Here is a 27,834-nt window from a genome sequence, read left to right as displayed (position 1 = left end):
TTGAGTTGTGGCGTTTTGTTTTTGGTTTTGTTTTTGGTTTGAGGGTGGGAAACAGATGTTATAGTATGTGGGAGAGAGAACGGCGATGCAGTCGAAGCATGGACATGTGCCAGTGTTTGTGTCTGTTTCAGCGTAAGTAAGTTGAGGAACATTGGACAAGGCTAAGTATGTATTTTTATTGCATCTCCCACTTGCGACACAAGCGTGCTTGAGTTTTCAAAGTAGGCCATTCACAGCATTTGATTGAATTCTGAGAGATCACTTTGAGCTAATCTGCCGATGTAACCGTCTTCTGTCAATTATGATAGACCACTGACTCGGAGGGCCCACTTCACGCCAACTCACGCCGAGCAGAGGAATCTCAATGCAACCCTGAAAACTCCCTCATCGGTCGTGCGACTGCGATTTCGATCGGGCCTTGCAATAGGTCTGGCGTTGATCCCGCGTCTACCAAATGGAAGTCCCAACGCACCAGAGGGCATCGGAAGGGCCAAATCGGCTGCATTGACCGCAGCTCAGTCAATCAATGTACCCCGCGAAGCTGATTTCATGAAGAATAACTCCTTAAGCGATCAGATCCGAGTCGAGCACGCCGGTCGTTTTCCCCTGCCGGAAACAGCTGTTCACAAGGTACAGATGACGCCTGCATGGATAACAACTTTAAGCGCCATCCTCATGAAAGTCGGGTACTTAATAGAGTCCCGCGCGATCCCTTGTGAGCACGGTTCAACATAGTGTAGGCTGTCCCGAAGTTCCAACGCACGCTACTATGGAGGGGAATCTTGAGGGGAACCGGTAGGCCACATTGGGTTCGGAAGGTATTGAAATATTCGATCTGAAAGGGATTGAGACGTCAAACCCTACACATGGAAGAGAACTCATCTTGCGTGGCGATGTCCGAGCCAAAAGAAAACCGAAATCTACCCGAGAGGGGGAAGTAGCTAAGGCTTTCTCAGAACAAAACTGCGCCTTGATATCTCGCAATGGACCCATTCGGCGTGGTTCCTGATTTCGTTGATGTTGATTTACCATAAAGGATAACAGATTTCATGCCAACGACACCGACGCCGACGATAATATGAAAGTAATCGAACATCAACGGTTTTGAGGACGATGATCGATCCCTAACAAATTGGCTACGACAGCCGCGCTCTCTTGGGCTCGTTTCAACTGCTCAAAATGATATTTCACGCCTTTCTCCGCCTGGTCCATCAGCTGCGCTTCGGTTTGCGGTTGTATTTGCCCGGATGGATTAGGTTCAAGGAGGGGAAGGGCGCCTATACCCGTTTGGCGCAGGAGGTCCTCCAGGACGTCAAGGAGTTGCTTTACATTATTGATATGATCTGTACGGGCGCGATAAATGAATTTGATCGCGACACAATGAAACGAGCACTGTGAACCTTGAGTCTGAGAAGGGTGGCTTTCACGATACGCATTTTTACTGCGAGAAGGATTTTCCGCTAGGATTTCAATCTTCAAGATGAAGGTATGGCTTACTTACATGCCTGCCGAAGCTCGCTGGGAGTGCAAGCGTAGATTAGTGACATGGTCGTGGATGAGCCGCAAATTCTCCTTGAACAGCTCTGGAGAGTTGGGGTCTACAGTACCCTGGTCTGGCTGGAAGTTATAGGCGAAACCCATGTTTTGAGAGAACATGGTGGTGGTGGACAAGACTACGAAGAAGAGTTGAACGCTACATGCCGGCATGATGACTAAACATTTGTGCCGTGATGTCCTCCGAGATCTGGGGTGTTGGTTCTTGGGTTCGGGCCGCTTCAGAGACAATTCACGCACTTTTTCTTGCAGTGTGTTATACCAGTCAATAGTAGGATACTTCCCAAAATTCAGCAATTTATCGCCTGGATTGGGGACCTCTTGGAGAACTTTTATTCCGATCACCGGGCGGTTCGCCGGTTCTCAGCATTGCCACTATCTTGGCCGTACTTTGTCTCACCCATGGATTACAGTTGCGGCACCTGGTGAGTAAGTAGTTGTATACCTAGTCTGGCGATCCAAAGCACGTCTAATTCATGGCAGCACCTCCATCGTGTCGGGATCCAGAATCTAGATCAGGATCTCCTCTCTACCCATAGAAGAATATCTACCGGAAACGTTCTTTTCCTGAATGACTCCATAAATTCCCTACGCCACAGATATGTACAATCCGGAAGTATGAGGGTTTCGCCGTCGTGGACAGGACCCCATCAGCTATTCTGCGGAGCCAATTCTAACGAGTATGCGGCCATCAAATGGGTCACTGCTGAATTATCTTCGGCCTCATATTACTCTCTATCAATGCATGTTACTGCGCTTTGCGTATATGGGAGAAGCATGTCCAACTATATTGAATATAAAAAACAAGTGCGTAATCGGATATATGAACAGGAAAAAGGTATCGTTCTCTCAACCGACGAAATAGGAAGTGCCAACGATCGTTCGAAGAAAGGGTTGTTTCATGGATGAGAGTATATTTGACGCAAGTATCTATCACGCACGATCCATTCGGTCCGCAATTGCATCCGATATCACTATAACGCGCACCTACGAAGGGTTCATCGGATCCCCGACGTTGGATGTTTTCCTCGTGGTTCACTTCGACCGACTTCTTTAAACGAGCATTTTGACCGAAAGTTCTCGTCAGATGTTATTATACGGGGAGCCGCGGCTATATCGATCAAGCAAAGAGCTCGTATCGATAATATGATGGGCCGAGGGTTCCCCGATCGCGAAAATCCGGGATACTCGTTAGTCGGCATTTCCGGGCGATGGGGTAGAGCTATGCTCTGATATTCGCCAGTGAGTAGTACTAGATGGATCACTAGAAATAAATGCAATTCAGCCGCAGGTACTCATCAAGCTGAATGATTCGTTAGATTCAACCAAAGAGACTAAAAAAATATCTGTAAATGCTCCTGTTGCAAGGTTTTTGTTCCTGGTATTTGACGAGCTTCGTTTCATGGGCATTGCCCATCGATTAAAATTCGGGGTCCAGGTTTGACAGCTTTGTGCACGCTGTACCCCTCCTCGTGTTAAAGGTGTTGAATGGAGCCTTTGTGGGTGCTTGCGTCTTCCATTTATGAGCATTCTGCAGGGAAGAATGAACCAGGTTCGGGTGCATTATTCCAGTCGAAATAGGTACGTCGGAAATCAGAGGAAGTTGTAACATACTAACATATGTACATGCATAACGTTCTGCATTTGCTTCTGTTTGTTACCCATCATATCAGGGTCTTTCTCGCCACATACACAACAGCAAATAGCGTCTTGAATTGTTTCTTTCTACGATAAATACTGACGACGAGCACCATGAAGTCGTTTCGCAAAGCTTTCCGTTCTCTTGCCTCGTTCTTTAACATGTCTTCTGATGTCTCTCCCCCTAATCCTCTCGATGTACACACAATCTGGTACTCTCCCCCGCAGCTGTCAGTCGAAATCGCGCAATACCTGCTGAGCCTTGTCAATCATTTTTCCACTCTGGGAGCTGTTGTTGGTCCGGACGACTGGTATGTCTCGCAGGTCGAGGTGTACAAGAACAGGACCGGCTTCAGGCATGAGCTTTTATTGGCTACCGTTCAACAGACGCCTCGGACCCGCCCTCAGCAAGATTCCTCGTCTGCTGGTCATCAGGAAGTCATTTCTACCGAGGCTCGCCAGGGTCGGCCTAATCCCATCCCAAGTCCGCCTCAAGCCACTGGGTACCTCATCATTGAGCGGAGAGTGGATGGACGTCGGCCCAAGGAAGGAGCTTCCACTGAATCGGGCCCAGCCAATCAGGGTGAACAGACGCGCGAGAGGACCGAAGACGGGGACAGCTCTTCATTTGATGATTCCGTGATAGGGAAATGGCGCAGAAAGAAGTCCGCAGTCCAATTCTTGTCGGGTAAGAAACCTGCATTGGATGAAGTGCGGCATAAATTGGCGAAGGGTGACATGGGCAACGCTGAGTTGATCGGACGTATGGACTTACCCCAACCCGCCACTCTTCCTCACGAGGATGACTCGGACACGATTTTTGAAGAACTTCTAGCGAAAGCTCAAAGTCAGCAAACTCCGGCGGCTTCAACGGCTCTCTCTTCGTCCAGCCCTCCAACTGCTTTCTCTTCGTCATCACCATGTCGATTCGTCTCTCTACTTGCCTTGCTCTGCCTCGCAGATACCGTCACCAAGGAGGAAACCTATTATTCGATCACTAGTAACAACTGTTACTGGTACTGCTCGACAATCTTATATTCCCTTCGCAGGTATACTCAAGGCACAATCATTTTGCCACTTAAAAAGGGAGGTATTGTATCCATTCTTCCCGGCGACTCTAACGATGCCATCAAGGCGAAATTTGTGGAGGCAAAAAGCAGATTTGGACGTTTTGGTATCCTTGACATTGTCACACCTCCTGAACCTGAAAGAATTGGTGGTATCCTGCGGGAATGGGAAGTTAATCGGACGCAGACAGAAAATGAGGTTCGTGATTACCTCTTCATCTTCTATCTCTTTCTGATTTGAATTAGTGTGACAGAAACAGGTTACAGACTCTTCAGAAGGGAAGGGACGTTGTAGCGAGGAAAAACGCAGAGACGCTGGATGCGCTACAGACTCTTCAGAATGAAAAGGACGTTATAGCGAGGGCAAACGCAGAGACGCTGGATGAGTTGGATCGGACTAGGAAGCAGCTGCAGGCCGCTCAAGATGCATTGGCTAAACAGGGAATTCATATGACTTGAAGTCGAGGCTAAAGTGACTAGTCATAGCCTTGATGAGACCTCTATTTTTTCTTTTTCTTTTGCATAATTTTCATCTGCGCCATTTACCCCGAATGTGATACATGTTGATACCTTGGAAATGGAAGCATAGAACGTGGAACTATGGTAGAACGGATACAATTCCTCCGAGTTAAGCCTGCGGTAAGTACAGAGCCATGATAAATATAGTGGTACGTGAAAAGCCTGACGAAAGCGTGAAACGACAAAGCGCGTCCGAGTCCCATTCGGACCCATACACTGTGACTATTCCGGCCTTGCACATGGTGGTTGCGTATCGGTACGTTCGTCTCCAGCATCTTTGAGTAATAAAGCGTTCAGGAGAAATTAAATTCTATAGAGCCCTGGTCAGGCTGGAAGTTGTAAGCAAAAATCATGTGGAGACTCAACATGCTAAAATAACAGTGGAACGCTATATGCTGGCCTGTTGACTAAACATTCGTGCCGTGATTTTCCTCCGAGATCTGGAATGTTGGTTCTTGGGTTCAGGCTACTTAAGCGACATTTCAAGCGCTTTTATTGTGCAGAAACAGTTATGCGGGTCCAAGCAGAAGACTTCTCGAAATTTGGCAATACATCGCCGGGATACGGGGACGATTTTGATAGCTCCCCGATCACCGGTCGCCGGCCGCTTCGCCGGTCCTCAAACATTGCTAATCCCCTGACCATACTTTTTTCTCACATCGATTACATTTACAGTTGCGGTATCCTGGTGAGTAGTTATCTACTTGGTCTGCCCAAACCACATCTCATACAGTCATGGCAGCTCCTCCATCGTGTCAGGATCCAGATCCAGGATCCCAAATTCTTTTAGCCACGTGGATGGGTGGAGCCTTGGCCCCAACATCATGTCTTCCACCCATTAGAAGCATCTCTGCCGAGAACATTGGTTTCCTGAATGATTCCATCAACTACCTGCGCTCCATTTACAATACAGACGTACGAGGATATCGCCGTCATGGGTCCGACCCGACCAGCTGTTCTGCACTGGCGATTCATTCGACTCAAAGCGCTGACGATGATGACTTGAGAAATCTCCGATCTGATCCTTTTGAGCGCGCATATGCCATCAAATGGCTCACTGCTCTCATTTCCATGTTGGATTATGCTAATGATATGGAAAGCCAAGGGAGAGAGATCTTAATCCATAACGCTGCTGCGCTCTTGGCGGTCTGTGCAGGGTCATCCTCTGCTGGCCAACTTACTCGAGAATTCGTATTCGATTACCGCCCTATAGAATGTGATTTGGGCACATCCATTCCGTTATCTATCAATATCACGGACATCTCGTTGGATAACGATAATTTTGGCAGTATGGGCGCACAAACGTGGGGGGGCTCATGCGTCCTTGCTGATCTTATCGCAGGGGATCCGGAGTCGTTCGGGTTGAGCGTTGCACAGCTCAATGCCCACAGCTCTGAAGTCTTCCGCATTCTCGAACTTGGAGCTGGTACCGGCCTCGTCAGCCTCACAATGGGCAAAGTATTACAGCAACTTAAGTCCCAGAACACCCGCCGCGTCGAAATCGTTGCCACTGACTATTATCCACGTGTCCTAGATAACCTCTGCAACAATATCCGGTCCAACTTCCCAGAAGGTGGACCCTCATCTGACGTGTCGATTGTGGCTCACCCGCTCGATTGGTCGACGTTCGCTTTGGAAGGAAAACGCGATGGTCTGTTGAATGAACCGTTCGATCTTGTTCTAGGTGCCGACATTGTTTACGAACCTGAGCACGCGCCATGGATTCGAAGCTGTCTGTTACACCTTTTACGTCGCCCATCTGCAACCGAGATGCCCCTTTCCCATCTCATAGTTACCAAACGCTCGACACATTCCTTTGAAGCCAACGTCATCGAAAAAGTCTTCGCCATGGATTGCGATCCACTGGTACCCTGCCTCAAAGTCGTGGAGAGGGACATCCTAACCTATGGTGAAGATACGAGGGAGGAAGTGGAGTACGTCTATTATAAGATTGGCTGGTTCTATCCTGCTCAAGGGCGTAAATGACATGGGTGCATTGGGAATATTCATATGTATCTCGCTTTCTTCCTCGAGGGCTTCCACTTTGATATTCTACATCTTGTTGTTTTAAGTTGACTGAGATTCTGTTTCGCAGTCGGCTTTTCAGCAAGGCGACTACGAGACTACTGAATTTACATATTAATTGATACGCGAACAATTCAAGGAGCTTTGGGCAAGGACGACGGATACATTGGGCAGTGGATCCAGGGATCGTTTCCCGCTTGAAGCCCAATACGGCTGGACTGTTAGACGTGTTGGGTCCTTTACCTGACTTGTACAATTCGCTCACAATCTAAGTATCTAATCCCTCCTTAGCCTTCTGCCACGACGGACGGCTAGATATCTCGTCGAACCATCGCTTCACGTTTGGCCTTCCTCTAGTAATGTCAATGTCCGCATAAGACAGTAAGACAGCCACCGGAATATGGTATAGGTCTGCCAACGTGAGCGACTGTGGGTAATCGGCATTCACGTTCGGGTTCGACAAAAAGCAAGAGATCGGTCACTACTCACATCACCAGCAATATACTTCTGCTTCGCAAGAATCTGGTCGTAAACATCAAGCGTAGCATTGAGGTTATCAGACAGCTCCTTATACAATAGCGGGTCGGGCTCCAGATTTAGCCGTCTAATTCAACCACGATGAGACAGGCGTTATGACTCTTCAAAATCTCTACTCACTTTTTCACTACAGCCTCAAACACAAGCGGGGAGCAATAGTGATCGAAATTAGACGCTTCCGAGGCAGAAGCCTGGTCAAACAAAGCGCGTTGCTTTGGATCGGAAGGTATGAGTCCTGGCCCTCCTGGGTAATTCTCTTCCAGATAACGTGCAATAGCGCGACTCTCGTACAATATGAAACCGTTATCATCCTGGAAGCCTGTCATATGCGGGCATATACGAGATGGCAAATAGGGACGTACAATGCAAGGAACCACGCCGAATGGGTTCATTGCGAGATATTCGGGCGTTTTTTGTTGGCGCGTGGCAAAGTCAACTTTGATGAATTCGAAAGGTGTTCCTTTTTCGTAGAGGACCATAGAAACGATCTTTCCAGAGGGAGAACGGGGATGCGAATATAGCTTAATTACCATTAGGATAGGTGAATGGAGACGTTCCTCCTAGCTTCAAGCAAGCGGATCCTGCTTTATATCTTCCCGAGCTAGGTGATAACCATCTGTGTTGTATGGGTATATAGTTGATAGTGGTGGTAACCATCTGCTGTCACGCATCGGTACATACTATATATGTTACATTTGAACCAGTGGTCAAGGTCTAGTAGGCCTTGAGGCACAGCTTCGACATGTGCAAACTAGAATTACTTGCAACGGTGAATTCAGCGATACATCGCCTTGGAATTGAGATGGGTTGCATTGCGATGTTTCCAGTCCTTCTAGATCTGAGCCCCGAATCATAAAAAGAAGTGCCGATAAGGTTGGGTTCATGGACAACCTGCAGTAGTCACCTGACGTGACTTTACCGTGACAACAATTCAAATACCTCATTGATCAGAATGGCCAAAGGGGCGCTTCGGCCGCTGATCTCATCTTAAAATGTTAATACGGTTGAAATTTCGTCCAAATTCAAAAAATCAGTCGCGCCACCTCATGGAATTGACTCGGTTCAAAAAGATGACGCGAAGGATTTTGTCGATTTTTTCCATTTGCGAGCCGTATTAAGCTGGCAAGCCGCAAAATGGGCAAATGTAACGCTTTTGTCACGATTTGGTCAGGTGACTACTGCAGGTTGTCCATGAACCCAACCTTAAGTAGAGTTATTTGATGTAGATTGAATGTCCGTCAATTATATTGGATGCGTGGATTACTAATCGTCCAAGTCATGTTTGTTCGAAAACTGTGTACAGCCACGTTCAATCATTCCTGACGGTGAGTCCGCGGTAAGTCGGTTTGTTACAAACAGATTTCGAATTGACATATAATGTGTAGCGGCAGGTACAAGGGCCATGTCGTCAGCCCTCCTTTCCCGGGTTGCATGCCGAACAAGAACTTTTTCATCTAGAAATGCCCTTCGTTTTTCATCTGGCTTGGCCTCAACAACGGTGCCACGGCCCAGTTCCTTTCGTCGTATAGCTGTATGGACTGCAGCGACCACTCTTTCTATCGGTGCTTATACCCTCGGCTCCATATATCCACCTGCCACGCTATCTATGTTATTTCCCCGACCGGCTCCGGGACCTCCTACCAACCCCGATTCTCCAGAATCTATTGCCTATCTAGAAGACCTAGAATCCCAATTACAAAACCTTCCACTACTGCAAAGCCTTAGACAAGCGCAGGATGCTAAGGACTGGTATGAAACCCGGCCTTACAAAAATTTCCCGGAAGAACGACGGGTCAATAATTTGACCGCAGGAGCATTACGTGGACCCGGGAAATTCGGTTGCATGCCTGTGATCCGAGCAAAAAGAGATGAGTCGGAGAGTTGCGTGTTTCTTCATGTTGGAAGAGGACTGTGTGGCCATGATGGAATTATTCACGGCGGTTTACTCGCCACTCTATTAGATGAGTGTTTGGGCAGGACGGTCAGTTTTTTCCCATTTTTCGTCCTCTTTCGGTTTGTGTTGACCGTTACAGTGCAGGCTATTATCAACTTACCCGACCAAGTCGGTGTAACCGCAACATTATCATTGAAGTACCGAGCTCCTACCCGTGCGGATCAGGTAAATATCATTATCATGTTCAATTATCTATCTCGTCTCATTGCTTTTTCCCAGTTTATCATGATACGTACTTCGATAGTCGAAGCTCAAGGTCGCAAGATAAAAGTCAAAGGTCAGATTGAGGACCTTCAGGGAGGTATCTTAGTCGAAGCAGAGTACGTGCAACGCTTTTCTGCTATAAGTGGCAGAGGAAATGATGATGTCCATCCCTGTAGCGCTATGTTTGTTCAGCCACGATACGCTAAGATGCTTAATACGAAAGCCATTAAGGAGGTGTTTGGTCAACCTCCCGAAGAACCTCTCCTTCTAGCAGATGGGGAGAAGTTGAAGGCGAAGCATGAGAAACCCTGAACCACCTATTGGATTCAGATACCCCGCTATAATTGGCTGAGCATCAGGAACGCTGCCTCGCTTCATATCTTATGACAATTGATCTGATAGACGTCTGTATCTTTCAAGGCTTGGTTTTGATGACAACCGTGCCGTGTATAGGCGTCAATGGACAAATCATCTCAGCTCTTTCTTTTTAACCACGTTACTCCTGCTTTTTCTCAATACTCGATACCCGATTGAGCATGTCCCTTGTACAAGTGCCAGTACTAGAACAGCTATTAGGTTTCTCTCCAATAGGTGTCTGATGCCAAGCTTCGGTTTTCCTTTGTTTCCGCGGGCCGCACATCAGGCAACGTCCGTAGTAGGTGAAAGATCAAACAATCATTTAAACGATTCTTGACGTCCATCAGCCTCTTTATAACCTTGACAGCATGGTAGAGTTTTAAATGACTATATTCTTTGATTCCGGCATTACTCGATTGATGTTACATCAGTAAATGGGTTTCATTGCAGTACCTCCAAGGCCGTGCCTATTTTCATCTACGCCGCTCATTCTCTCATCATCAAATAGTACACGCTGGCGGTTAGCTTCCTATTTCGACCATTCATCTTCTTCGTCTTGTATTGCGGCCAGCAACACACATATCCACCAGGATGCCATTCTTATCATATATGACTCTTCCAATAACCGTGCCCCGGCGACGTCTGACCTCAAATTCAACAAATTCATCTCCTACGATGAGTTCGAATAATGGTCTAAACAGTCCTTCTGCGTCTGCGGTATCTTTGCCCACTAATTGTAAGAGTCTCTCTTATTGCAATCAGTAATTTAGGTCCTATCTAATCGTTGCTTAGCAACAAAATACGTGAAGAAGGTCAATAAATTGGCTACCATGACCAATACGCAGTTAACGGAGCTAGGTCGAATTATTACGCAAAAGGTAGCAGGAGAGTTTGTTGCACGACGAAGGGTTCTAATTCCTTCCCTTGCATTAGGATGCAGCGCACGCTATGGTGACAATAAGCAGGACACATAAACCAAACTTTTCATTATCCTCTTTCATGGGCGGAACCCCTATGGATACCAACTTGAAGCGGCATGATCCGTCCGCGTCACCTCGATCGAGTTCAGGGGTCGTGGTTTGCGATCTCGATCACGGACATCCGGAATATCCAGAGAGTGAGATACAAGTCCCCGAACCGGACAACAAATTAGGGCGATTACGAACATCTTCCTCTTCCATGTCTCTCAAACTCAAGATTCCTAGGCTAACGAGCTTGATACAACAGAAGAGCAAGGACTCAGATGGTCAATCTCCTGCATCATTGACCTCCAATACGCCCCTCTCCACGAACGGATCTTTCGGATTGGGAACGATGCCGTTTCAGAGGACTGGCTCTGCCGACTTGACGTCTCCTGATTCCCAAGAAGATGTCCCTCCGACAGCTCACTTACCTTCGTATCCTACTACCTCGATGACGTTGAGAAATGATGAAGAGTCCGGGTCTCCAACGCAACGTAGTATAACTGACACGAATTTGGTGTTGACGCCGCGACAGCCCTTACATGAAGCTAATTTGCCGTTTTTGCATGACAGCATGCCGTCATCAGCCATCCACAGCGTAAAAACTCAAGACGACATGGCTCTCGATGTATATTCGGCGAATCATAAAGACAGTCATCAGCTTATTCGCCGGGCGAGTCTCTCTACCACTACGACCAACTTGATGTCTTTCTCCGAATCCCTCGCTCTGCCTAAAACGCCAAGAAATTCATCCTCTCTCAGACCCGATTACAATGGCGCGAACCGGAATCCAATTAATTTAGAATTTCTCACACGGGAGAACGCCGGAAACTCGGAAAGCGAATCAAGTGAGTGTGTCCATGTCCCCTGTAACCTTTAATTGGGTGCTCATAAGACATTTCCTTCCTCCTACTAGCAGGCCCAGCGCTGTCCACGTCGCCAATACTTCAATACTTGACTGAAGACTCACTCACACCAACGGCACTATTTTCTCCCAGCATGACGTTCCCCGCCGCCTCTGACGAGACCTCTTTACATCATTCATCACCTCCTGTTCGAGAATTCATGTCAAGTTCCGGTTCACGCACACCTACCTCGGATTCGGGAGTCTCAACGCCACAACACACTTCCATGTCTTCACTCTACACCACCTCTTCTATTAGTTCACGCCCCCAACAAAACAAAGCCACGCCGGCTCAACTGGCGCAATGGAGAGAGGATGAGGAGAATATCATGGCTGGCCTTGACGATGAGTTCGATGGTGAGGTGTGTCTTTTGCGTTTTGAACCAAAGCAGGGATGGTTCGGTTTTTGGAACAAAGAAGATGTAGTTGAGGTCATTGGCAACCTACGAGGCTTGCGCTCACCCAAACCATGATCGTCGTTTGGTGTTTCTTTTCTTCGCATTTTCTTCCATTTTTTTGTGGTTCCCCTTCCCTGCATTTCAACGGATAACTTTTTGATCCGGGTTTATACGCATTTTTGTTGTCTGCACAATTGTTTTCGTTCGTCATAGTTTTCTGCATCGTATCTTGTATGCCAAATATCTTAGCGGACGCTTTTCCTTAATTCCTATGAATGAATCTTCCGGACGTAAAAATCTTCCCTTTCTGCGGATACTTTCAATGACCATGAGTTTCAGGGATCACAGCATCAAGGACCGCCCTGAGTCTTTTATGAAAAAATGATGAGCGCTAATTAAAATAGTCAACCAAAAATAACTTCAATCCCTGTGAATATAATACTTTGTACTACGTCGTGGCTGGACCACTATTGCTCGAGCCTCTCCGTTTCACATTCAAATCATTTAAACCACGTTCTATCTCCTCCTGACCTCGACGAGTGATTTCACCATTCTCGTTTGCGCCACGTGCTTTACTGCTGATTGTGTTGTCAAGAGCGCTCATACTATAGCCCCGGACCGCTTCTCCGGCACCTTTGATACAAATTGCATTTGAGTGAGAAGTAGGAAGAAGAGTGAGAAAGCATACCATAGATTATTCGAGCGATTCCCCTTGCATTAATTAGTACTGGGTCTTATAGAGTGATAGAAAACTTCATACTTGATTTTATTCCCAATCATTGAACCAGGTTTGTCGGATTTAGGTTCATGATATTCAATGTGCTCAGTATGTGTTGATTCGGTTGGTTGTGTCGTTGGGTGGTTCATGGCGATGAGAAAAGTTTAAGTTGGTGTATTGGGGTACGAGTGGGATATATATAATGGAGTGCAAGTGGGTCACCAGGGCAAGTGGAGTGGGGCTTATGACGTCACCGTACATCGAATGCCGATGAAACTTGACTTACGGTGTGAACTACCGAGTCAGTGCTTAGTATGCTATTCAGTCTATGCCATGTATCCTCATCGAACCCGATAACATTCACATAACACAAGCGGCATTGGCAAGTGGCAATATACCTGTAGCATTTCCCACAATTTCATTTTTGATCCCATCCATACCCCGGCAACAAATCTGTCCTTGTACACAGATTAGCCAGCAGATTTCAGAGTGTCCTGGTCCTGTGGACTGTGCAAAATCCGAAATGACGAAGTTCAAATCCAGGCAACTTTCTCTAATCAGTGGATGGCGGCTTCGGGGAGGATTCACAAACCATTCGTAGCGTTCGACCCATAGATCAGTGGTTACTACAATTGACGGAGTAAGTTGGGTCGTCTTCATCTTGGGTTATGTATGTAGATACTGCATGATAGAGGTGTTCGAACTTCGGTGCGGTGACCCGGTCCTCGAGTTCACCCACGTGGCAAGTACGCCGAACGGGGCCTTGTGTCATACTCTAAACTCAAACGTGGCGCATGTTGATCCGCTCATCGCTGCACGAGGGAGTACCAGGCATGCTATTTATGCCCCGCTAATTCTTAAGTTGGAGCATGATGGTTGGTATTCGGAAGGGGGAAATCAGTGGGTCTGAAGATTCCCTCCGCATTGAGCCACAGTATAACCGAGGACGCATAATCCCGATGAGCCAGACCGACCAGCCTACTGCCTTACGAATTTCATTTGAATACCACGCATGCAAGGTGCTTAGTTAAGATTTTGTCGTCCGACTCCGAGGATAATGCCAGAAGGTTGGTACTTTCGCAAATTGAACGTTCGAACTCTCAAAGGGCGATCCCGGAGGACTGATGTGAATCGAAATGATATACAACATTGCTCGATCGTTGCTTCTGATTGTACATTTTAATATGTCCAACAATTATCAGGCCATTATTTTCATCATTTGCGAAGAACGTGGGGGTTGATCGACTCCGACTCAATAAGTGCTTTCCACAGCTGTCTCCAAGAAATAGGACTCCCCTGAATAATTAATCAGTCAGTCGAAAAAAGTCATGAGAGGCAGATTATCCGACCTCGTCTCTCTTCATGACAATGAAACTGCCTTCCAGATGCCTCTCTCTACGCACGAATTTCTCTACCAAAACCCAACCTTTAAAAGCCACTCGACGTTTATCGTGACCTCCCACACGTAGCTTGTATGGCTCTGTCGAAGGTCCTTGATTTGGTCCCGACGCCACTTTGCATTGGACACCAAACCCGACAAGAGTCTCATGGATCATATTGAAAAGGAGAGATGGTCCGATGGATGCATAAAACCTAGTGAGGTGGGGGGTATATCGACTACCAGATTGTGTTTGCGACTTGTCATGATACAGTCAGGAAGATTATACCAGCGCATTGGGGTTCACCACTTACAAACAGCAAGAGTGATTGAGTAAATTGTGAACGGTAGCCCTCCTGTGACATCATTTCATCCCCATCTTCTTCAACCTTACTGAGAAGTGGGTTAGAAGCGCAATGAACAAGACCCCAAAAACTAACTTCTGAAGTGCTGGGTTTGCCAGTTCCAGATCTCCTATCTTGCGCAAGGATTCCGTTAGTTTGTCGGCAAGCGTAGCAACGCTCTGAGACGCAAGCTGGCTTTGTCTGAACGAAAAAATGATTAGAATATCGAAGTGACTATATAGCAAACATACCTCATTACCCAAGGATGAGATAGAACATCACCAAGTGTCAATCGCTTTTGAGGATCAATCGTTAGCATTCCACAAACCAGTGCTGTATAGACCAATGAGTCATTACAGTATAATGATATGTTGGACTTACAAAGAGCATCTTCCCCTAGTCTACACCATGGTTGTTCCTTGAATATGGTACCGGACACATATCGACAGAATTCTGGACTATGAGCAGTTGGTTCGTCCCATGGTGTATCTCAAGAACGGAATGTCAGTCAAATGCACTGGGAAAAAATACTTTCACCTACTTCCTAACAGTAGGGCGAACAGCACGACACCGGTTCCCCATACATCGATGGGCTCTGCTTGGTAGGGGTCATCGCAATTTAACTTGAAAGACAAAGTTATATGGGAAATTCAACGAAGATGAACCAGCACACCTCAGGCGCTACGTACGGGAGGCTCCCGCATCTTTCGGTTAGCGCCCTAGTTTTCCCAGTTCCAATCAACTTGTACACGGCGGCGAGACCAAAGTCCGTTATTTTCAAGGTTCCAGCAGCGTCTAAAAGAAGATTTTCGGGTTTGAGGTCACGATGGCAAACACCTTGACTGTGAATATAGTCCTATGTGCCATGAAGGGAGTGATGATATAGATACGAAGGCCAGCTCACCATTCCAGCCAGCAGTTGCCCAAAGTAAAAGTGCGCAACTTCATCGCCGACTCCTACATCCGGGGCTAGATGCTCAACAGACAGAAAAAGTCAGGTCGTGGCCCAAAAAAAAGATAAAATAACTCACCAATCTTGTCGAACAGATCTCCGCCAGCAGCTAACTCCATTAGCATATATATCCCAGGGAAGTATAAATGGGCATGCTTGAGTTCCACAACGACGGCATTCAGGAATTCAAGTACATTTGAATGTTTTAATGCGGCATGAACCCTCATTTCTTTCTCGATGGTTTTCCTTTGTTTATCGGTGGTGGCGGGCGTCAGGGAGATTACTTTGCATGCCGCAACTCTGTGTTCAGCGACATTGACGGCTCGAAAAACACTGTGATGGCAGATCAGCGGCGAAATGAAGCTCTATGACAAGTCTGTCTACCTAGAAAAGCCTCCTCCACCGATTTGCTCTACAAGATCATACCCTAGTGACTACATTAGATCAAATCAATTTTTCAGCGCATGAATATACCGATAATTTTGGGGTACTTGGCCGCCGCCATACTGGTCAGACGAGAGTCAGAAAACACGGCGTGACGACCGACGACGCGTGACATAACGCGACTGTAATGATGCAGTCATCCCTGAATTCAGTCTGCAGTGCGTCTGGTGAGCCCATTAACTACAAATTACCAGTAATACATATAACCAATCACTTTATTACAACACATTAATTTAATCTATAATTCCTCGACAATCAAAGGAAGTCCTTTTTTCTCCTCTATAACGACCCCCTCCGCTGAATTGTTGACATTTCTTACAGAAGGTGAAATGATTTGTGAGAGATTCCACACAATTTCATCGTCTGTCGCACTCAATCTAAACTTTGTAAGGAGCGTCGAGAGAATAATTTCTACGAACAAGGTTTTAGTATCGCCCGCCATATGTCATTCTTCACCTCAAAAACTTACTCATTTCGATATCCGCAAATCGATAACCACTGTAAAGTCGTGAGTTAAATATCACTGAGAAGATGAATGTAGGACCGTACACGCAAGATCTTTGACCTCCTAAAAAGGACATCCTGCAATGCGAAATCATTATTGAATACCGAAGAAGCTCTGGACGAGAGGGCTAAATTCATCACTCACATCCCTGAATAAATACCTGGTACTTTCTCTTTCGGACCCTTGTTCCCCAACCAACGCTCGGGTTTCCACTCTTGTGCATCATCACCCCACACTGCCTTCGACCTGTTACTGCCAGCAATCCCGACGAAGAGGATTGTCCCGGAAGGGATGGAAGTATAAGCCACCTCGTCTCCTCTCATATACGGTAGAGTACAGTCCCTTGTAGCACTAAAATATGTGCTATCATTAGTTACGAACTGATTTGTAACTGTGAACGCCTTACACGCGTCGAACAAAAGGCACTGGTGGATATCTGATAATCTGATTGGCCACCGATTGGCTTGATATAGAGAGAAGGGGCTTACAATCGCAGCGTTTCCTTGATCACGGCATCCAGCCAAGAAAGTCGAATGAGATCCTCGTAACTGAGCCGAGCATTATGTGGATCCAGGGTTTTTTGGCCTCGGAGAGCCTGAATTTCTCCGCGTATCTTCTCCTGGATGTCCGGTCTATGAGATAATTTCCAAAGGATGCGTGATAGGGATGCTGAAGTTGTATCTTGCGCGCCGAAAACGAGGACTCTAAGGTAGTCGTGAGCTTACAAAAAGGCCATAAATTACATCGACGTACGTCATTTGACCCGTTAATTCATTTTCGTCAAGTCTCTCGCTTGCAGGGGCCAATTCATTCATACGTACTATTCTATGTGATGAGCGACGTGTAAACTCAAATGACGGAACTTACTCAGTTCACTAATTATGTCCTTCAATTGACCTTCTTGAATTTCGTTTACTGAATGCGGATTCTGCCTCAACTCTTGTCTTTTCAGCTCCAGGATCTCTTTCGCCTGAGCATGCATGATATCCGACATATCCTTCAGTTTTTGAATTATGTTACTCGGAGTCCATTCAACCAGCTTTCGACGGAGCCACGGTGGGCCTAAGCGCACCAAAAATGGAGCGAATTGTCGAATCAGCGAAATTTTAAAGATCGTCGGACTGAAAAAACATAGACATGAAGTCAGTTTCACGTCAGGAATACGTGCAACTTACATGAGTTCTTTGATAGCAGACGTATACGGATTATTATGAGGGGAATCCAAAGGGTCGAAACTGTAGCCAAGCACTGTTCTTCCAACGGATTCCAGTGCAACACGAGACATCCAGTTTGACATGTCAATAGTCTTCATTCGAGTTCCCGCGAATTCGACAGACAGAACGTCGCACAACTAAAGGCGTTTTGTAAGTATGCGCCATACAGAGTTTCTCCACCACGTACTTTCTCCGAGATGTCGTACAAAGTCGGTAGGATCTGTCGCAACTGTGGAACTCCGAAAATAGAGAGAGTGGCTTTTCGTTGGCGGCGATGCTGATCCCCCTTCGTGGCTACCAGTCCCGGACCAAAGATCACCTTATTGGTCCTGCAAGCAGTGGTATTAGTTTACGTCAAGTATTCGACGAAGATAATTTACTCTAGAAAGACAGAAGTTTCTTCGAACGCGTCATGCTCCTTGACGAGAATACTCTGAAGAGCTCTTGAATCGGACACATACAATTGTTCATCCTGAATCAACAAGTCATACGAAACGTCAGCCCTAAAAGCTTGTCTGTTTATTCGATGATCCTTACCCCGAAAAATCCGTAAACTTTCACCATCCCACCATATCTTTCTACGAGATTCTGATGGAATTCCAACCCTTTCGCATTGAAGAGTTGGCCTAAATTTCCTGTAATGGCTTATTACTCTCTGGAGGAGGCCATATAGAAAAAAAGTCACCTTTAACCCACGATTCTGGCGGTGGTCCAGGTATATCACGCAAACGCGAAGACGGAAAAAATGATCGCCAAATCCACTTGGAGGACCAAGCCAAAGCATAGAGCAAGACGAAAGCACTGAAGACGTTCCCAGCAAGCGACAAAGGATGACACATGAAGAGCTGTGGTGATCTGTAACCCATGGAATGCATGAGCGATAGCACACACCGTATTTAAAGGCTAAAATCACTGTGTATCCGACTTGATTGTAGTGGGCGCCCGCGCGAGAGTGAACCGGAGACTCGGTATTAGTTCCGTAACGGGCGCAGCGATTGCATCAGAACTCTCCCATTGAAATGGTTGTAGTATAACTCTGAAACCGGAGAGAAGCCTAGAAAGAAGTGTTAAAATTTACCGAAGACCGTCTTGTCCCGCTTTAATCCTTCGGTGACCGTCAGCAATGGGAAGTGACTCGACGTGTGATCAGTGGTCCTGATGTTGAAATCCTCCTGCTCACCGAAGGTCTCAGACCTCAGGACTTGAGTCTGGAAGAAGTTGCCTAGTACTAGTAGCCAAGTGGGAATTCCTGGTGTGTTAAGATCACGCTACAATTTCAAGTTCAATAGATGATGCCTAGGAGTGTTCGCTGAAGCGCTGAACTTTCACTGAATCAAGCCATTTCACGATCACGATTGCTTTATGCGGCTCCCTTTTGTGACGTCGACCTTGCTTCCTTTTTCCCACAATTATGTGAAGCTTTTTAAGCCACTGCTTCATGCGGTTATATCAAGCTGTTCCGCGAATCCAGGCTCTAAATGAATTTGCCGAAAGTATAGGACATCAACGCTCATAATCGAGGCAGTGCATGATACCAGGGGGTTAGGTGTCCCGTCGGTAAGACAGTAGTCAAAACATATCAACGACATAGATGAGCAAACAGATCCTATGCCGAACGACCGTGGATGACTTCATTATAGAGCAGTATGCTGGAGATGAATTGATGATGGGTCAGTCGGACAGTCCACCGACATCATTCTAGATCTGAACATGGGCTGCTTATTTTGAAGCTGGTTTCCTTACTTGGTACTCAAAGAGTGCCAGTGGGAGGCACAGTCTTTCGAATCTATTAGTCTGATCATCGGCAAGATCCGATGTCATGAGTAGTTTTGTGTGTTTGAGCCAGGTTTGAGCCATTGCGAGACTTGGGGTCCACAATTTACCAAATCGTTTCCCTGAGTGTGGAATCCTTTGTAAGTCGGCGCACTAGCCTGAATATCTGACAAAGATAGAGAAAAAAATACTTGTGACTCGGGCTCGAACGCTGAGGAGGTGGGAACAAATGTGAGCTATCAATATATCACCGCTGGTGACGTACATTCCTAATTTTATTTGAGGCATGAGTTCTCGATTTCGGAGACTGAACGACTTCCTCCACGCAGACAGAATGCCACCGAAAGCGCAAAAAAGAAAACAAACTTCGGTCACGACCGGTACCCATCCTCGCAATTTCGGTGATCCCCGCCATCGGCAATGCGGCATCAAAGAATCCCACACTATTTAATTGAAGCCCACTGGCAGGAAGCGTCCCTAGTCCGTTGCTACCCATGCACACACGTTGCATTAAAAACCATCAACTACACCCGCAAGACATTCCTATTTCCTATCAAGGGGTATCATCAGTTATCAGCCACGCGAAGCATCAGTTTCACGAAATCCCCGTCCATTCCCGAAGCCACAAGTTGTTCAAGTCACTCTTTCTTCCGTTCGTTTACGTAGCACCACGGTCGCTGAGTATACCGCAAACTGAATTGTGAAAATTTTGCAGTTGCTACCCAATGTGCTGCGCCTTACGGTCCTTACTTTCTCAAAATCGCCTCTTAGAGTCTTGAAGAAGTGACTTGCAACAGCGAGCATTGACACAAAGTCTCGGTAATAAACTATTTGGGTCACGATTTCTGAATTGAAACTCGAAGTTCAAACTAGAATTTGCAATGTGCATATACCATACTCGTAACGCTTCAACTCCCCGATCCTACAACTCTTGAAATGATTTGGGGAGATGATGTTTCGACAATGGCGATGTTGAAAAAGGTCCCGATTGATATTCCAATGCATGTAGTGAATTACCTCAAACCGAGAGCGTGCTTCCTTGATATCTCGTTTGAATACCTCCAAATGGAAGAGGTCAGTTCACCAACGAGGTCATGATCAGGGGTAGCTGTGGTTTCGCAGCGTCAAGGCTTTCAACGTAGGGTCCAGCGATACCGGTCATTTTCCACGTTATATTGTGCTTCTCAGCGACTTCGAATTTGAATGAACTGAGTAGAACAGCCAGGACAATCTCTATCAAAACAAGCGGTCAAAAATAGCTTAGCGAAGCAGTCGAACGACTCACTCATTTCCAGCTGGGAAAATTTGAAGCCGCTAGGGAATTGAACTTCAACCGTGATTATAGAATTTCGAACAAAATGTACGCACATGCAAGCACGCCCACCACCAAGGAACGTCATTCTTATAGAAGAATACATCAGTCATTAGAAAAGCGACGAATAAGTCAGCCGAGCTTGATACTCACAGATTAGAATAAATTCCTGGCAAATGAGCTTCTCCCAATGCATCTGGAAAGGGAGATAGCCAACGTTCTGGCTTCCATTCGCTCGCATCAGCTCCCCAAAGGTCGGGGTCCGTATTCGATCCGAGGATGGATAGGAGAATATTGGTTCCTTTGGGAACAATGACCTCTCTCATCTCCTTATCGTTTTTACCGATGATGGGCTTTGCAAGCGGAACTATGGTATCTCTCGCCGCACTTCGATTCCGTCAAAATAATGTAGAAAGAATAGAGTTAGAAACCACGTACATCCGGACAAAGGGCATGTTGATTGGCGGAAACCTAGAATTTTGCATATCAGTTCATGACTACATATGAGGAGGGGATATAACACATACAAACGTAATGTTTCTCGGCAAACAGCATCAAGGTATGGTAGAGAAACGAGTTGATCATAAGTCAACTGGCCGTCTTTTTGAGCATCGCATATCTCAGCGCGCAATTTCTCTTGAGCATCTGGGTGGATGGATAAGAGCTGGAGAACGCGCGCTAGAGCGGACGAAGTGGTGTCCATGGCCGCAAACACGAAAGTACTACGTTTTGATGCCAGAAATGAGGAGAATGGTCAATTTAACGAAGAAATGACGTACGAGACCTATCAACAGTTAGTCCCAAGGTAATGGCTGGTGAGAGGCTACGTACCTGCCCACAGACTTCGTCATCCGTTAAACGGTCTGCTTGATCTGCTTGAGAATTTGCTCTCACTAATAAAATGTCAGGTGAACGACACCTTTCGAAGATTCAAGAGTTGACAACTCACTAAGAATACTAATGATATCTTTCTTTTCCATCATTTCCGCAACCACAGCTTTATCGCAACTTTCCAATGCCCTCTTTTTCTTTTGAATTATTTCTTGGGAAACATTGTACATCAGATCAACCAATCTTTTTATTTTCTGTACCCGTTGCGAAGGGATGACTTCGATAACAAATCTCTTCAGACGTGGAAAGTTCCATTTTTCGGCAAATGGAAAGAGGAATTCATTAAGTATGAAGCCGAAAGGACCACCGGTGGCAGCACTACCATTGTTTGAAGTCAGCACTCCAGGCCAGAGGTTTATATGATCAGATTTCACGTACGCGAGTTGCTTGAGGGAATCCGCATAAGGATGCGAATTTTCTTCATCTACAAGGCTGTCGAAAGAATAGTCCATTCCACTCTGACCGATTAGCTCTAACGCCGTTCTACTTATCCAGTCGAGGACGTTGACCTCCTGAGGTCCATCTTGGAGCTTCAATTTCATGGCTGTACGTAACTGTTATTCAGAGGTGTTAGTGTTATGTCGAGATAGCGGCGCTCATGAAAACATACCCTTTCCGTCACTTCGTAGAACACCGGAACTGGATGAAGATAAGCATGAATTTGGTTTCCTCGAAAAAGTGATTGTTGTCGCACTCATTTCACGCATATGTTTGATGGAGAACACCGGGTTCATCATCTTCCTTTGTTTCCTATGCTGTTCGCCTATCAAGGTGAGGTATAAAATAGGTGTTTCCAAAATATGCTATTGAGCGTACCCATGACCGACAATAGACCCTCCCCAAGGTACACCTTATTGCGACTTCCGAAATCATTTACAATTAATCGAAATATCTGATTGAAAGGAATGTACCTGACAAAACCGGATGGTTCATAGAATTGCTGATCTTTGACCAGGATATGATGGAGAGCTTTTGGATCGTATGTCAAAAATAATCTTGACTTCGCAGCGGTCAGTGACGTTAATTAAACCAGGTTGATTGTAGAGTTTACCCCAAATGTTCCAGTAATCCTCATAGCTCGTCCATCTATCAAATATATTAGCTGATGAATGGTGAGATTCAGACTAAAAGCGTACAAGTGTTTAGGACGTGACGATTGAAGTCCCATCCGTTATAGCTAAGCAGCTCGTTTATATTTCCTACAACATCTACCCGTCAGGTTCTACTCCTTGAATTTGCCGTATTGGAACTAACCGAAGATGAACGACTTGGAGGGAGGGCCAGGTAGATTATCCAATTGCGATTGGAGGACAAAAAGTTTAAATGCTTTCCATACGATCCATGTAAGTCCAGAGATGAGGATGCCTCCAACAAGAGAAGATATCATGGTGAGGAAGGGTACAACGAAGAGGTGCTCCTTTGCGGGCTTTCAAGGAAGCACCGAAGTATAAAAAGGAGCTGGGTCCGGCCCATGACTATCATATGTAGTCATCTGTGATTTTCCCTACATCCGAGGAGTCATTAACGACTAGTCAACCAAGGAAAAGACCCCAATGTGTGGCCATCGTTCGTTGGAGAAGACAAAGAAGTATGGTCCATGGCTCACGTGGTTATGGAGTCTAAGGCTTCTTAAACCCCCATGCCATTGATACATGTGTGGCAATCAAGCCCTGGACGGATCTTTCTGCTTCCTCGGCATGTAAGCGGCGAACACAACGGCTTGACGTGCCACAGCCAATGCCAGAGCGTAGATGCTAAGGGAGAAGGAGTTGAATACTATCTTGTAAGGCCGCAGCTTACAGAATCGTCCAGAGTATTCTGAGAGAGATCCACAGAAGTTGGGAAGTATGACTTTTATTTTACGTAGGTTGTAGTACTTATATATGCTGTAGGGCCACGAATAGATAGCCAGTTCCTTTTAATCCTACGTGTTCAGTTCCGTGCCCTCGATCTTAGTGTGGTCGTCCCTAGTTGGTGACTTTCATATCTTCATTGTTTCTACACATAACCCCCAACTCGCTAAGACCTGCCGTCTCGCGATGCCGCTCAAGTAAAACCCTGTTAAACTTAGACTGAGGGTATATATTTACCCTCACCATGTCCTCAATCGGTGAATCTGACACCTCTTGGTCGGGTCCCACCGTTGGTCCGTTTTAGATATAGTTAGCAGAATGGTTCATGAATTTTCGCGGCTAGTGGTACAGGAAGCCGAGGGAGTACGTCATGGTGGATGAGTCAATCCAGTCTTGAAGAAAATTCATCACTCTCAGGACATCGGATGAGGCCCCGGTGAGCGCTGAGCCGCGATCGGCTCAAGTACGAATGACGTACCATTCATGTATACCGCGAGGTATTCTCCTTCGTATTTGCCGTTATTATCTTCGTGCACTCCTGCTGACCTGCTGCTGGAACTCTTGAGAAGCTTAGCGCAAGTGGATGGGGCTGAAGTTAGCGGATGACTCAAATCCTGCAAGTAAACTGCTTTTTCCGAAAGAAAATGAGTGTCGGAAATGGGCTTCTGACTGGGAAAAATTCGGTGGTTGCCACAAAAACAAAATCATTAAGTGAAAGAAAGGCCTTGCCAATGAACTCGACGTTTCAGAATAAATGAAGTAACAAAAGCTTAGGCATTAAAGTAAGTAGTCACGACGCACGAGATGGAGATAATGAGTACTTGTAAGGGAAATTTCAAATTTAGAAAGCCTAACGGCCGAAAAGCCTGGCAGGAAAGCGAAGAGTTGTAGTACTAATGAAGATCGATGTCAAGCCGATGATCATTACTGGAGACGATAAAGACGTGGATGTTTTGGATAGTAGATGTCTATGTCGTGATGAATGGAAAGGGCGAGCTGCCGGAGAGAGGAAGTGTGGATGCTGATGCATAGGCTGGATTTTGCCGAATACATAGAAGCTCCAGATATACATTCGAAGCCACTTTTTGCTTCTGCTGCGGGGGCCGGGCCGCGGCTGAAGTCTCTATGCATTCGGCGAAACCGTACATGCTACTGCCACTTACCGCTTCTTAGTTATCGGATGCAAGACGCTAAAGGCGGATTGGCCTTGGTACCACTGTTGTCCATACTCTTACCATACACTTATTCGCTGTCTAGTCTCGCTGTCTAGTCTCACCGGTTCAACTTGAAGGAATATTGAACGGCTGATTGAAAGAGGATAGATAGCAGAGCACCAAAGGAGAGCAGTACTAAAGCCTCGAGATGCGTCGGTATGGGAAGGTTGGCAAGTTTCGGATACTTATCCTAGTGTACCTGAGTAAGAGTCGATGTACCGTTATCATTTGAGACTCAAACCCTTTCATAGAGCCGGAAATCAGATTCCGAGTCGGGTTGTTTATCGTCAGCAGACTTACAGAGTCGTCTTAGCCATTCTCACCAATGATCTTGTTTTTCTCGATATCCACGGTGTATCTCCCGCAAGTGGGAGAGTTAAAGATAGTTTAAGCCTTGGTGACCATTGACTGGCCGACTTTTTACTGAGGTCAGCGGATTTTGAGAGTTAACTCACCTCCCTTATTCTCACCAACCGACTTCTTGCTTCCATTCCAATGGTTAAAATATGCATCTCCGTCTCCTGTATTGCATTTGGAGAGATAAACATATAAACACGTACCTCGTTGGCTATTAATATGGCCAGTTTGATAAAGTTTACTGTGGTTAGCGGATTTTGAGAGTCAACTCAGCCCACTTGTTCTCACCAACCTTTTGTCGTCTTCTGGACTTCGATATTAATCTCACGATACGTCCCCTGTACCTTGGTAGGATAATAAGATTATACGTATCAATAATTTTCCGGTTCAAAGAAGTTACTTGTATCCAGAGACGTGACGGTTCCTAGTATAATTTCCTGAATGAGTGAACTTTTGGAATGAATAACGCCGGTCAAAATTTGTTGGTTTTCGGATATGCAACCGGCTGCGTCAACATTTTTCTGCTTCTAGCTCTACCCTGCAGCTCTTGCCTTGGGAAACAGATGCCTAAAAACGTCGGCACTCGTATTCCACTCGTACTTGTACTCGCCCTTACTAGACTTTGAATACCCTAAAACATAAGAATGTCAATGCCAAGTTTGACCTCGTGAGAATCGTGGAACACTTAGTGGTTGACCAAATTTATATCCAGTGGCTCCAGGAGGGAGCGACGAGAATCAGAACTTTGAAGGACATGCCCTCACGTGACCATTTTTGGTCATGTATCAGCGTGGTCCAGTTTGTTCTTGATCTTCTATTGATACTGGAATTATCCAGTTATTCCGGTATAAGAAGAGGCCATATTTCAGCTGCAAAAATGGTATTACCACCGTTGAACTTTGCTGAGATGTATGCAAAGGTAGTTGCATCGTTAGTACTTACACCTTTGGCCTCTCATGGCCTTGATATTCCATTTCGGAATATGATCGCCTTGTGCGTGTTTCTTCTGCTCATTTAGCTCTGTGCGCACATATGAAAAGTCTGTTCTAGCGGTGACAGGTGTGACAATCCATAACGATCTGGACACAGCATAATTTTGACCACGACTCAACATTACTACCATTCAACAGCTACAGTTAGTGTTCCCTATTCTTTCCTCGTGTGCAATTGCCGGAATGAATGTATTCTTCAACAGCAACAAACGGTTGGAACGGAAATGGTGACCCTACTGCCCCTCATAGTTCTGTCTGCTTCTCTGGCGGTCCTCCTTGGTCGGTCCAATTCACTGAAATGACAGGAATGAATCTTGTCGATGTAGGTTCTGGCTCATAATTTAGAGCTGTACTGACAAGTTGAATTTCGTTCAGCTCGCAATAGCCGGTGCTGCGGTTGATAACAGCATAATTTTCACAGGACCTCTTGATTTCGTAGGTCAGACTACGACCTTCCTGGAACAGGTCGCGCCTTTCCCCGATAAAGTAACGTGGAACAGCAGCGATTCTTTGTTCACTGTCTCATTCGGAAGTTGAGCCTATCTTATATCTATTAATGGACAAGCAACTGATTGCTCGTGTTAGCCAACGACGTGAATAATTCGTTCAGAAATACAAACGACACCGGAACACAGCTCTACAGCCAAGTGATGGATACGTATTTCGCCACTGTGGATAGGTTATACGCCGCCGGAGCGCGTAATTTTGTGTTCAACAACGTTGTTCCGTTCGATAGGGCACAAATTGGGGTTGGACAGGGCCCAGAGCTCCAGGAAAAGCTGAAGGTACTCTTCTGACGATCTGAAAAAAATCACAGGATTAGTCGACTGACATCTGGCAGCAAAGTATACTTGAATTCAATGCTCAACTTGAATCAAGCGCAGACGCATATTGCAATTCGAAGTCCGATATCGACACCTGTGTTATTTTTGATACCCGTACGAACTATTATCCACCATCCGTCACTCTATGAAACTCACGTTTGAATGAAATCAACCAGACACGCTCTTTGCCGATCTGATGGACCACCCAGGTAACTTCGGGTTCGAGAGTGCCGACGGTTTTTGCCAATCGTATGCGAATAAATTCAATTGTGATATTGACCCCACGGTTGATCCCACTTGTCTGGGTCCATTGGCCGTTTGTGAGTGATTTGTTAAATTAAAAGAAACAGGGCATAATTTATTCTCCTTAGACGTTTGGAAGGATACTCTCCATCCGTCCTATGCGGCAGACACGTTCTGGGCGCAAGGAGTGATTGACGAGTTATAAAGAGCAGCGAAAACGCCCCAACTGTGTTCGAGTTCTAAATAGAAACATAAATACCAATTCCCTCTCTCAATGAACACATTAATCGTATTCGTATACTACGCCGCATTTTGCACATCCGTGGCTAGTTGGATAACCAAGTTGTCGATCTTTTCGTATTTCATAAACCACATCGTCCGGGTATGATCGTGAACTAGGTCTTTTCTGAAACATTAGGTCCCGATTGCGTATAATTTCCGTTCGGGCCTCGGGTTCATGGCTTGGCGATGACATCGCCATTTGATACAGATAGCAGAAGGAAGGTGAGGATAAAATCCTCCTCTGGTCGCACCTACGATCTTAGGGCCTCTTTTGAAGGTCGCGTTTGGTCAGCAGCTCTCTACCGCTGCAGAAATCCGAGAAAGAGCCAGCACTAATGCGCTACCGCGAAGTGGGAAAAAGAATCTTGAAGGGGTGGGTCCAAGCGAAGATCAATGATGGTCGTCACGTCGGGGACTAT

General features: G+C 46.1%; 11 protein-coding genes across 11 annotated transcripts; 5 read left to right on the top strand and 6 right to left on the bottom strand.

Moving 5' to 3' along the window:
• Window positions 1-981: 981 nt before the first annotated feature.
• Window positions 982-1,661, bottom strand: AGABI2DRAFT_139130 (hypothetical protein). The gene is made up of 3 exons (XM_006456277.1): window positions 1,502-1,661; window positions 1,401-1,441; window positions 982-1,343 (listed from the first exon to the last, which is right to left on the bottom strand). The coding sequence occupies exons 1-3, from the start codon at window positions 1,639-1,641 to the stop codon at window positions 1,096-1,098; spliced, it is 429 nt and encodes a 142-aa protein (XP_006456340.1). The 5' UTR covers window positions 1,642-1,661; the 3' UTR covers window positions 982-1,095.
• A 1,633-nt stretch (window positions 1,662-3,294) lies between these two features.
• AGABI2DRAFT_195502 (hypothetical protein) lies at window positions 3,295-4,318 on the top strand (the record flags this gene model as incomplete). The annotated part of the gene is made up of 1 exon (XM_006456276.1): window positions 3,295-4,318. A coding segment is annotated over exon 1 (1,011 nt), but the record flags the coding sequence as incomplete, so codon positions are not given.
• Window positions 4,319-5,445: 1,127 nt separating this feature from the next.
• On the top strand, window positions 5,446-6,773 carry AGABI2DRAFT_228258 (hypothetical protein). Its single transcript, XM_006456275.1, has 2 exons — window positions 5,446-5,466; window positions 5,521-6,773. Exon 2 carries the CDS (start codon window positions 5,577-5,579, stop codon window positions 6,762-6,764), a length of 1,188 nt encoding a protein of 395 aa, XP_006456338.1. The 5' UTR covers window positions 5,446-5,466; window positions 5,521-5,576; the 3' UTR covers window positions 6,765-6,773.
• A 34-nt stretch (window positions 6,774-6,807) lies between these two features.
• AGABI2DRAFT_195499 (hypothetical protein) lies at window positions 6,808-7,908 on the bottom strand. Its single transcript, XM_006456274.1, has 4 exons — window positions 7,703-7,908; window positions 7,461-7,651; window positions 7,293-7,407; window positions 6,808-7,230 (listed from the first exon to the last, which is right to left on the bottom strand). Exons 1-4 carry the CDS (start codon window positions 7,871-7,873, stop codon window positions 7,072-7,074), a joined length of 636 nt encoding a protein of 211 aa, XP_006456337.1. The 5' UTR covers window positions 7,874-7,908; the 3' UTR covers window positions 6,808-7,071.
• Window positions 7,909-8,627: 719 nt separating this feature from the next.
• AGABI2DRAFT_195498 (hypothetical protein) lies at window positions 8,628-10,340 on the top strand. Its single transcript, XM_006456273.1, has 6 exons — window positions 8,628-8,676; window positions 8,732-9,321; window positions 9,379-9,459; window positions 9,514-9,614; window positions 9,675-10,153; window positions 10,203-10,340. Exons 2-5 carry the CDS (start codon window positions 8,743-8,745, stop codon window positions 9,808-9,810), a joined length of 897 nt encoding a protein of 298 aa, XP_006456336.1. The 5' UTR covers window positions 8,628-8,676; window positions 8,732-8,742; the 3' UTR covers window positions 9,811-10,153; window positions 10,203-10,340.
• A 190-nt stretch (window positions 10,341-10,530) lies between these two features.
• On the top strand, window positions 10,531-12,194 carry AGABI2DRAFT_122241 (hypothetical protein; the record flags this gene model as incomplete). Its single annotated transcript, XM_006456272.1, has 4 exons — window positions 10,531-10,591; window positions 10,648-10,733; window positions 10,789-11,665; window positions 11,737-12,194. 4 exons carry the CDS (start codon window positions 10,531-10,533, stop codon window positions 12,192-12,194), a joined length of 1,482 nt encoding a protein of 493 aa, XP_006456335.1.
• Window positions 12,195-12,466: 272 nt separating this feature from the next.
• AGABI2DRAFT_195496 (hypothetical protein) lies at window positions 12,467-12,994 on the bottom strand. Its single transcript, XM_006456271.1, has 4 exons — window positions 12,880-12,994; window positions 12,808-12,830; window positions 12,562-12,752; window positions 12,467-12,510 (listed from the first exon to the last, which is right to left on the bottom strand). Exons 1-3 carry the CDS (start codon window positions 12,984-12,986, stop codon window positions 12,568-12,570), a joined length of 315 nt encoding a protein of 104 aa, XP_006456334.1. The 5' UTR covers window positions 12,987-12,994; the 3' UTR covers window positions 12,467-12,510; window positions 12,562-12,567.
• A 1,058-nt stretch (window positions 12,995-14,052) lies between these two features.
• Window positions 14,053-16,016, bottom strand: AGABI2DRAFT_122240 (hypothetical protein; the record flags this gene model as incomplete). Its single annotated transcript, XM_006456270.1, has 12 exons — window positions 14,053-14,133; window positions 14,187-14,474; window positions 14,530-14,608; window positions 14,656-14,760; window positions 14,811-14,892; window positions 14,941-15,048; window positions 15,101-15,182; window positions 15,233-15,415; window positions 15,464-15,528; window positions 15,591-15,844; window positions 15,896-15,938; window positions 15,986-16,016. 12 exons carry the CDS (start codon window positions 16,014-16,016, stop codon window positions 14,053-14,055), a joined length of 1,401 nt encoding a protein of 466 aa, XP_006456333.1.
• Window positions 16,017-16,600: 584 nt separating this feature from the next.
• Window positions 16,601-18,310, bottom strand: AGABI2DRAFT_77755 (hypothetical protein; the record flags this gene model as incomplete). The annotated part of the gene is made up of 9 exons (XM_006456269.1): window positions 16,601-16,811; window positions 16,867-16,896; window positions 16,949-17,164; window positions 17,214-17,280; window positions 17,328-17,581; window positions 17,636-17,811; window positions 17,862-18,003; window positions 18,055-18,146; window positions 18,212-18,310. Coding segments are annotated over 9 exons (1,287 nt in total), but the record flags the coding sequence as incomplete, so codon positions are not given.
• Window positions 18,311-20,176: 1,866 nt separating this feature from the next.
• On the bottom strand, window positions 20,177-23,071 carry AGABI2DRAFT_188304 (hypothetical protein). The gene is made up of 17 exons (XM_006456268.1): window positions 22,905-23,071; window positions 22,787-22,849; window positions 22,702-22,736; window positions 22,562-22,650; window positions 22,467-22,510; window positions 22,345-22,413; window positions 22,261-22,289; window positions 22,029-22,204; window positions 21,709-21,968; window positions 21,591-21,652; window positions 21,539-21,543; window positions 21,287-21,481; window positions 21,198-21,230; window positions 20,913-21,146; window positions 20,816-20,848; window positions 20,733-20,761; window positions 20,177-20,680 (listed from the first exon to the last, which is right to left on the bottom strand). The coding sequence occupies exons 1-17, from the start codon at window positions 23,035-23,037 to the stop codon at window positions 20,523-20,525; spliced, it is 1,647 nt and encodes a 548-aa protein (XP_006456331.1). The 5' UTR covers window positions 23,038-23,071; the 3' UTR covers window positions 20,177-20,522.
• Window positions 23,072-25,965: 2,894 nt separating this feature from the next.
• Window positions 25,966-27,493, top strand: AGABI2DRAFT_139121 (hypothetical protein). The gene is made up of 7 exons (XM_006456267.1): window positions 25,966-26,078; window positions 26,267-26,388; window positions 26,442-26,598; window positions 26,652-26,851; window positions 26,908-27,004; window positions 27,067-27,210; window positions 27,262-27,493. Exons 1-7 carry the CDS (start codon window positions 26,057-26,059, stop codon window positions 27,336-27,338), a joined length of 819 nt encoding a protein of 272 aa, XP_006456330.1. The 5' UTR covers window positions 25,966-26,056; the 3' UTR covers window positions 27,339-27,493.
• Window positions 27,494-27,834: the final 341 nt, after the last annotated feature.

This window comes from Agaricus bisporus (genome assembly GCF_000300575.1).
Source record: "Agaricus bisporus var. bisporus H97 unplaced genomic scaffold AGABI2scaffold_13, whole genome shotgun sequence".
NCBI lineage: Eukaryota > Fungi > Basidiomycota > Agaricomycetes > Agaricales > Agaricaceae > Agaricus > Agaricus bisporus.
The sequence above is the reverse complement of the archived record's forward strand: the minus strand, read 5'-3'. Positions and strand labels throughout refer to the sequence as shown.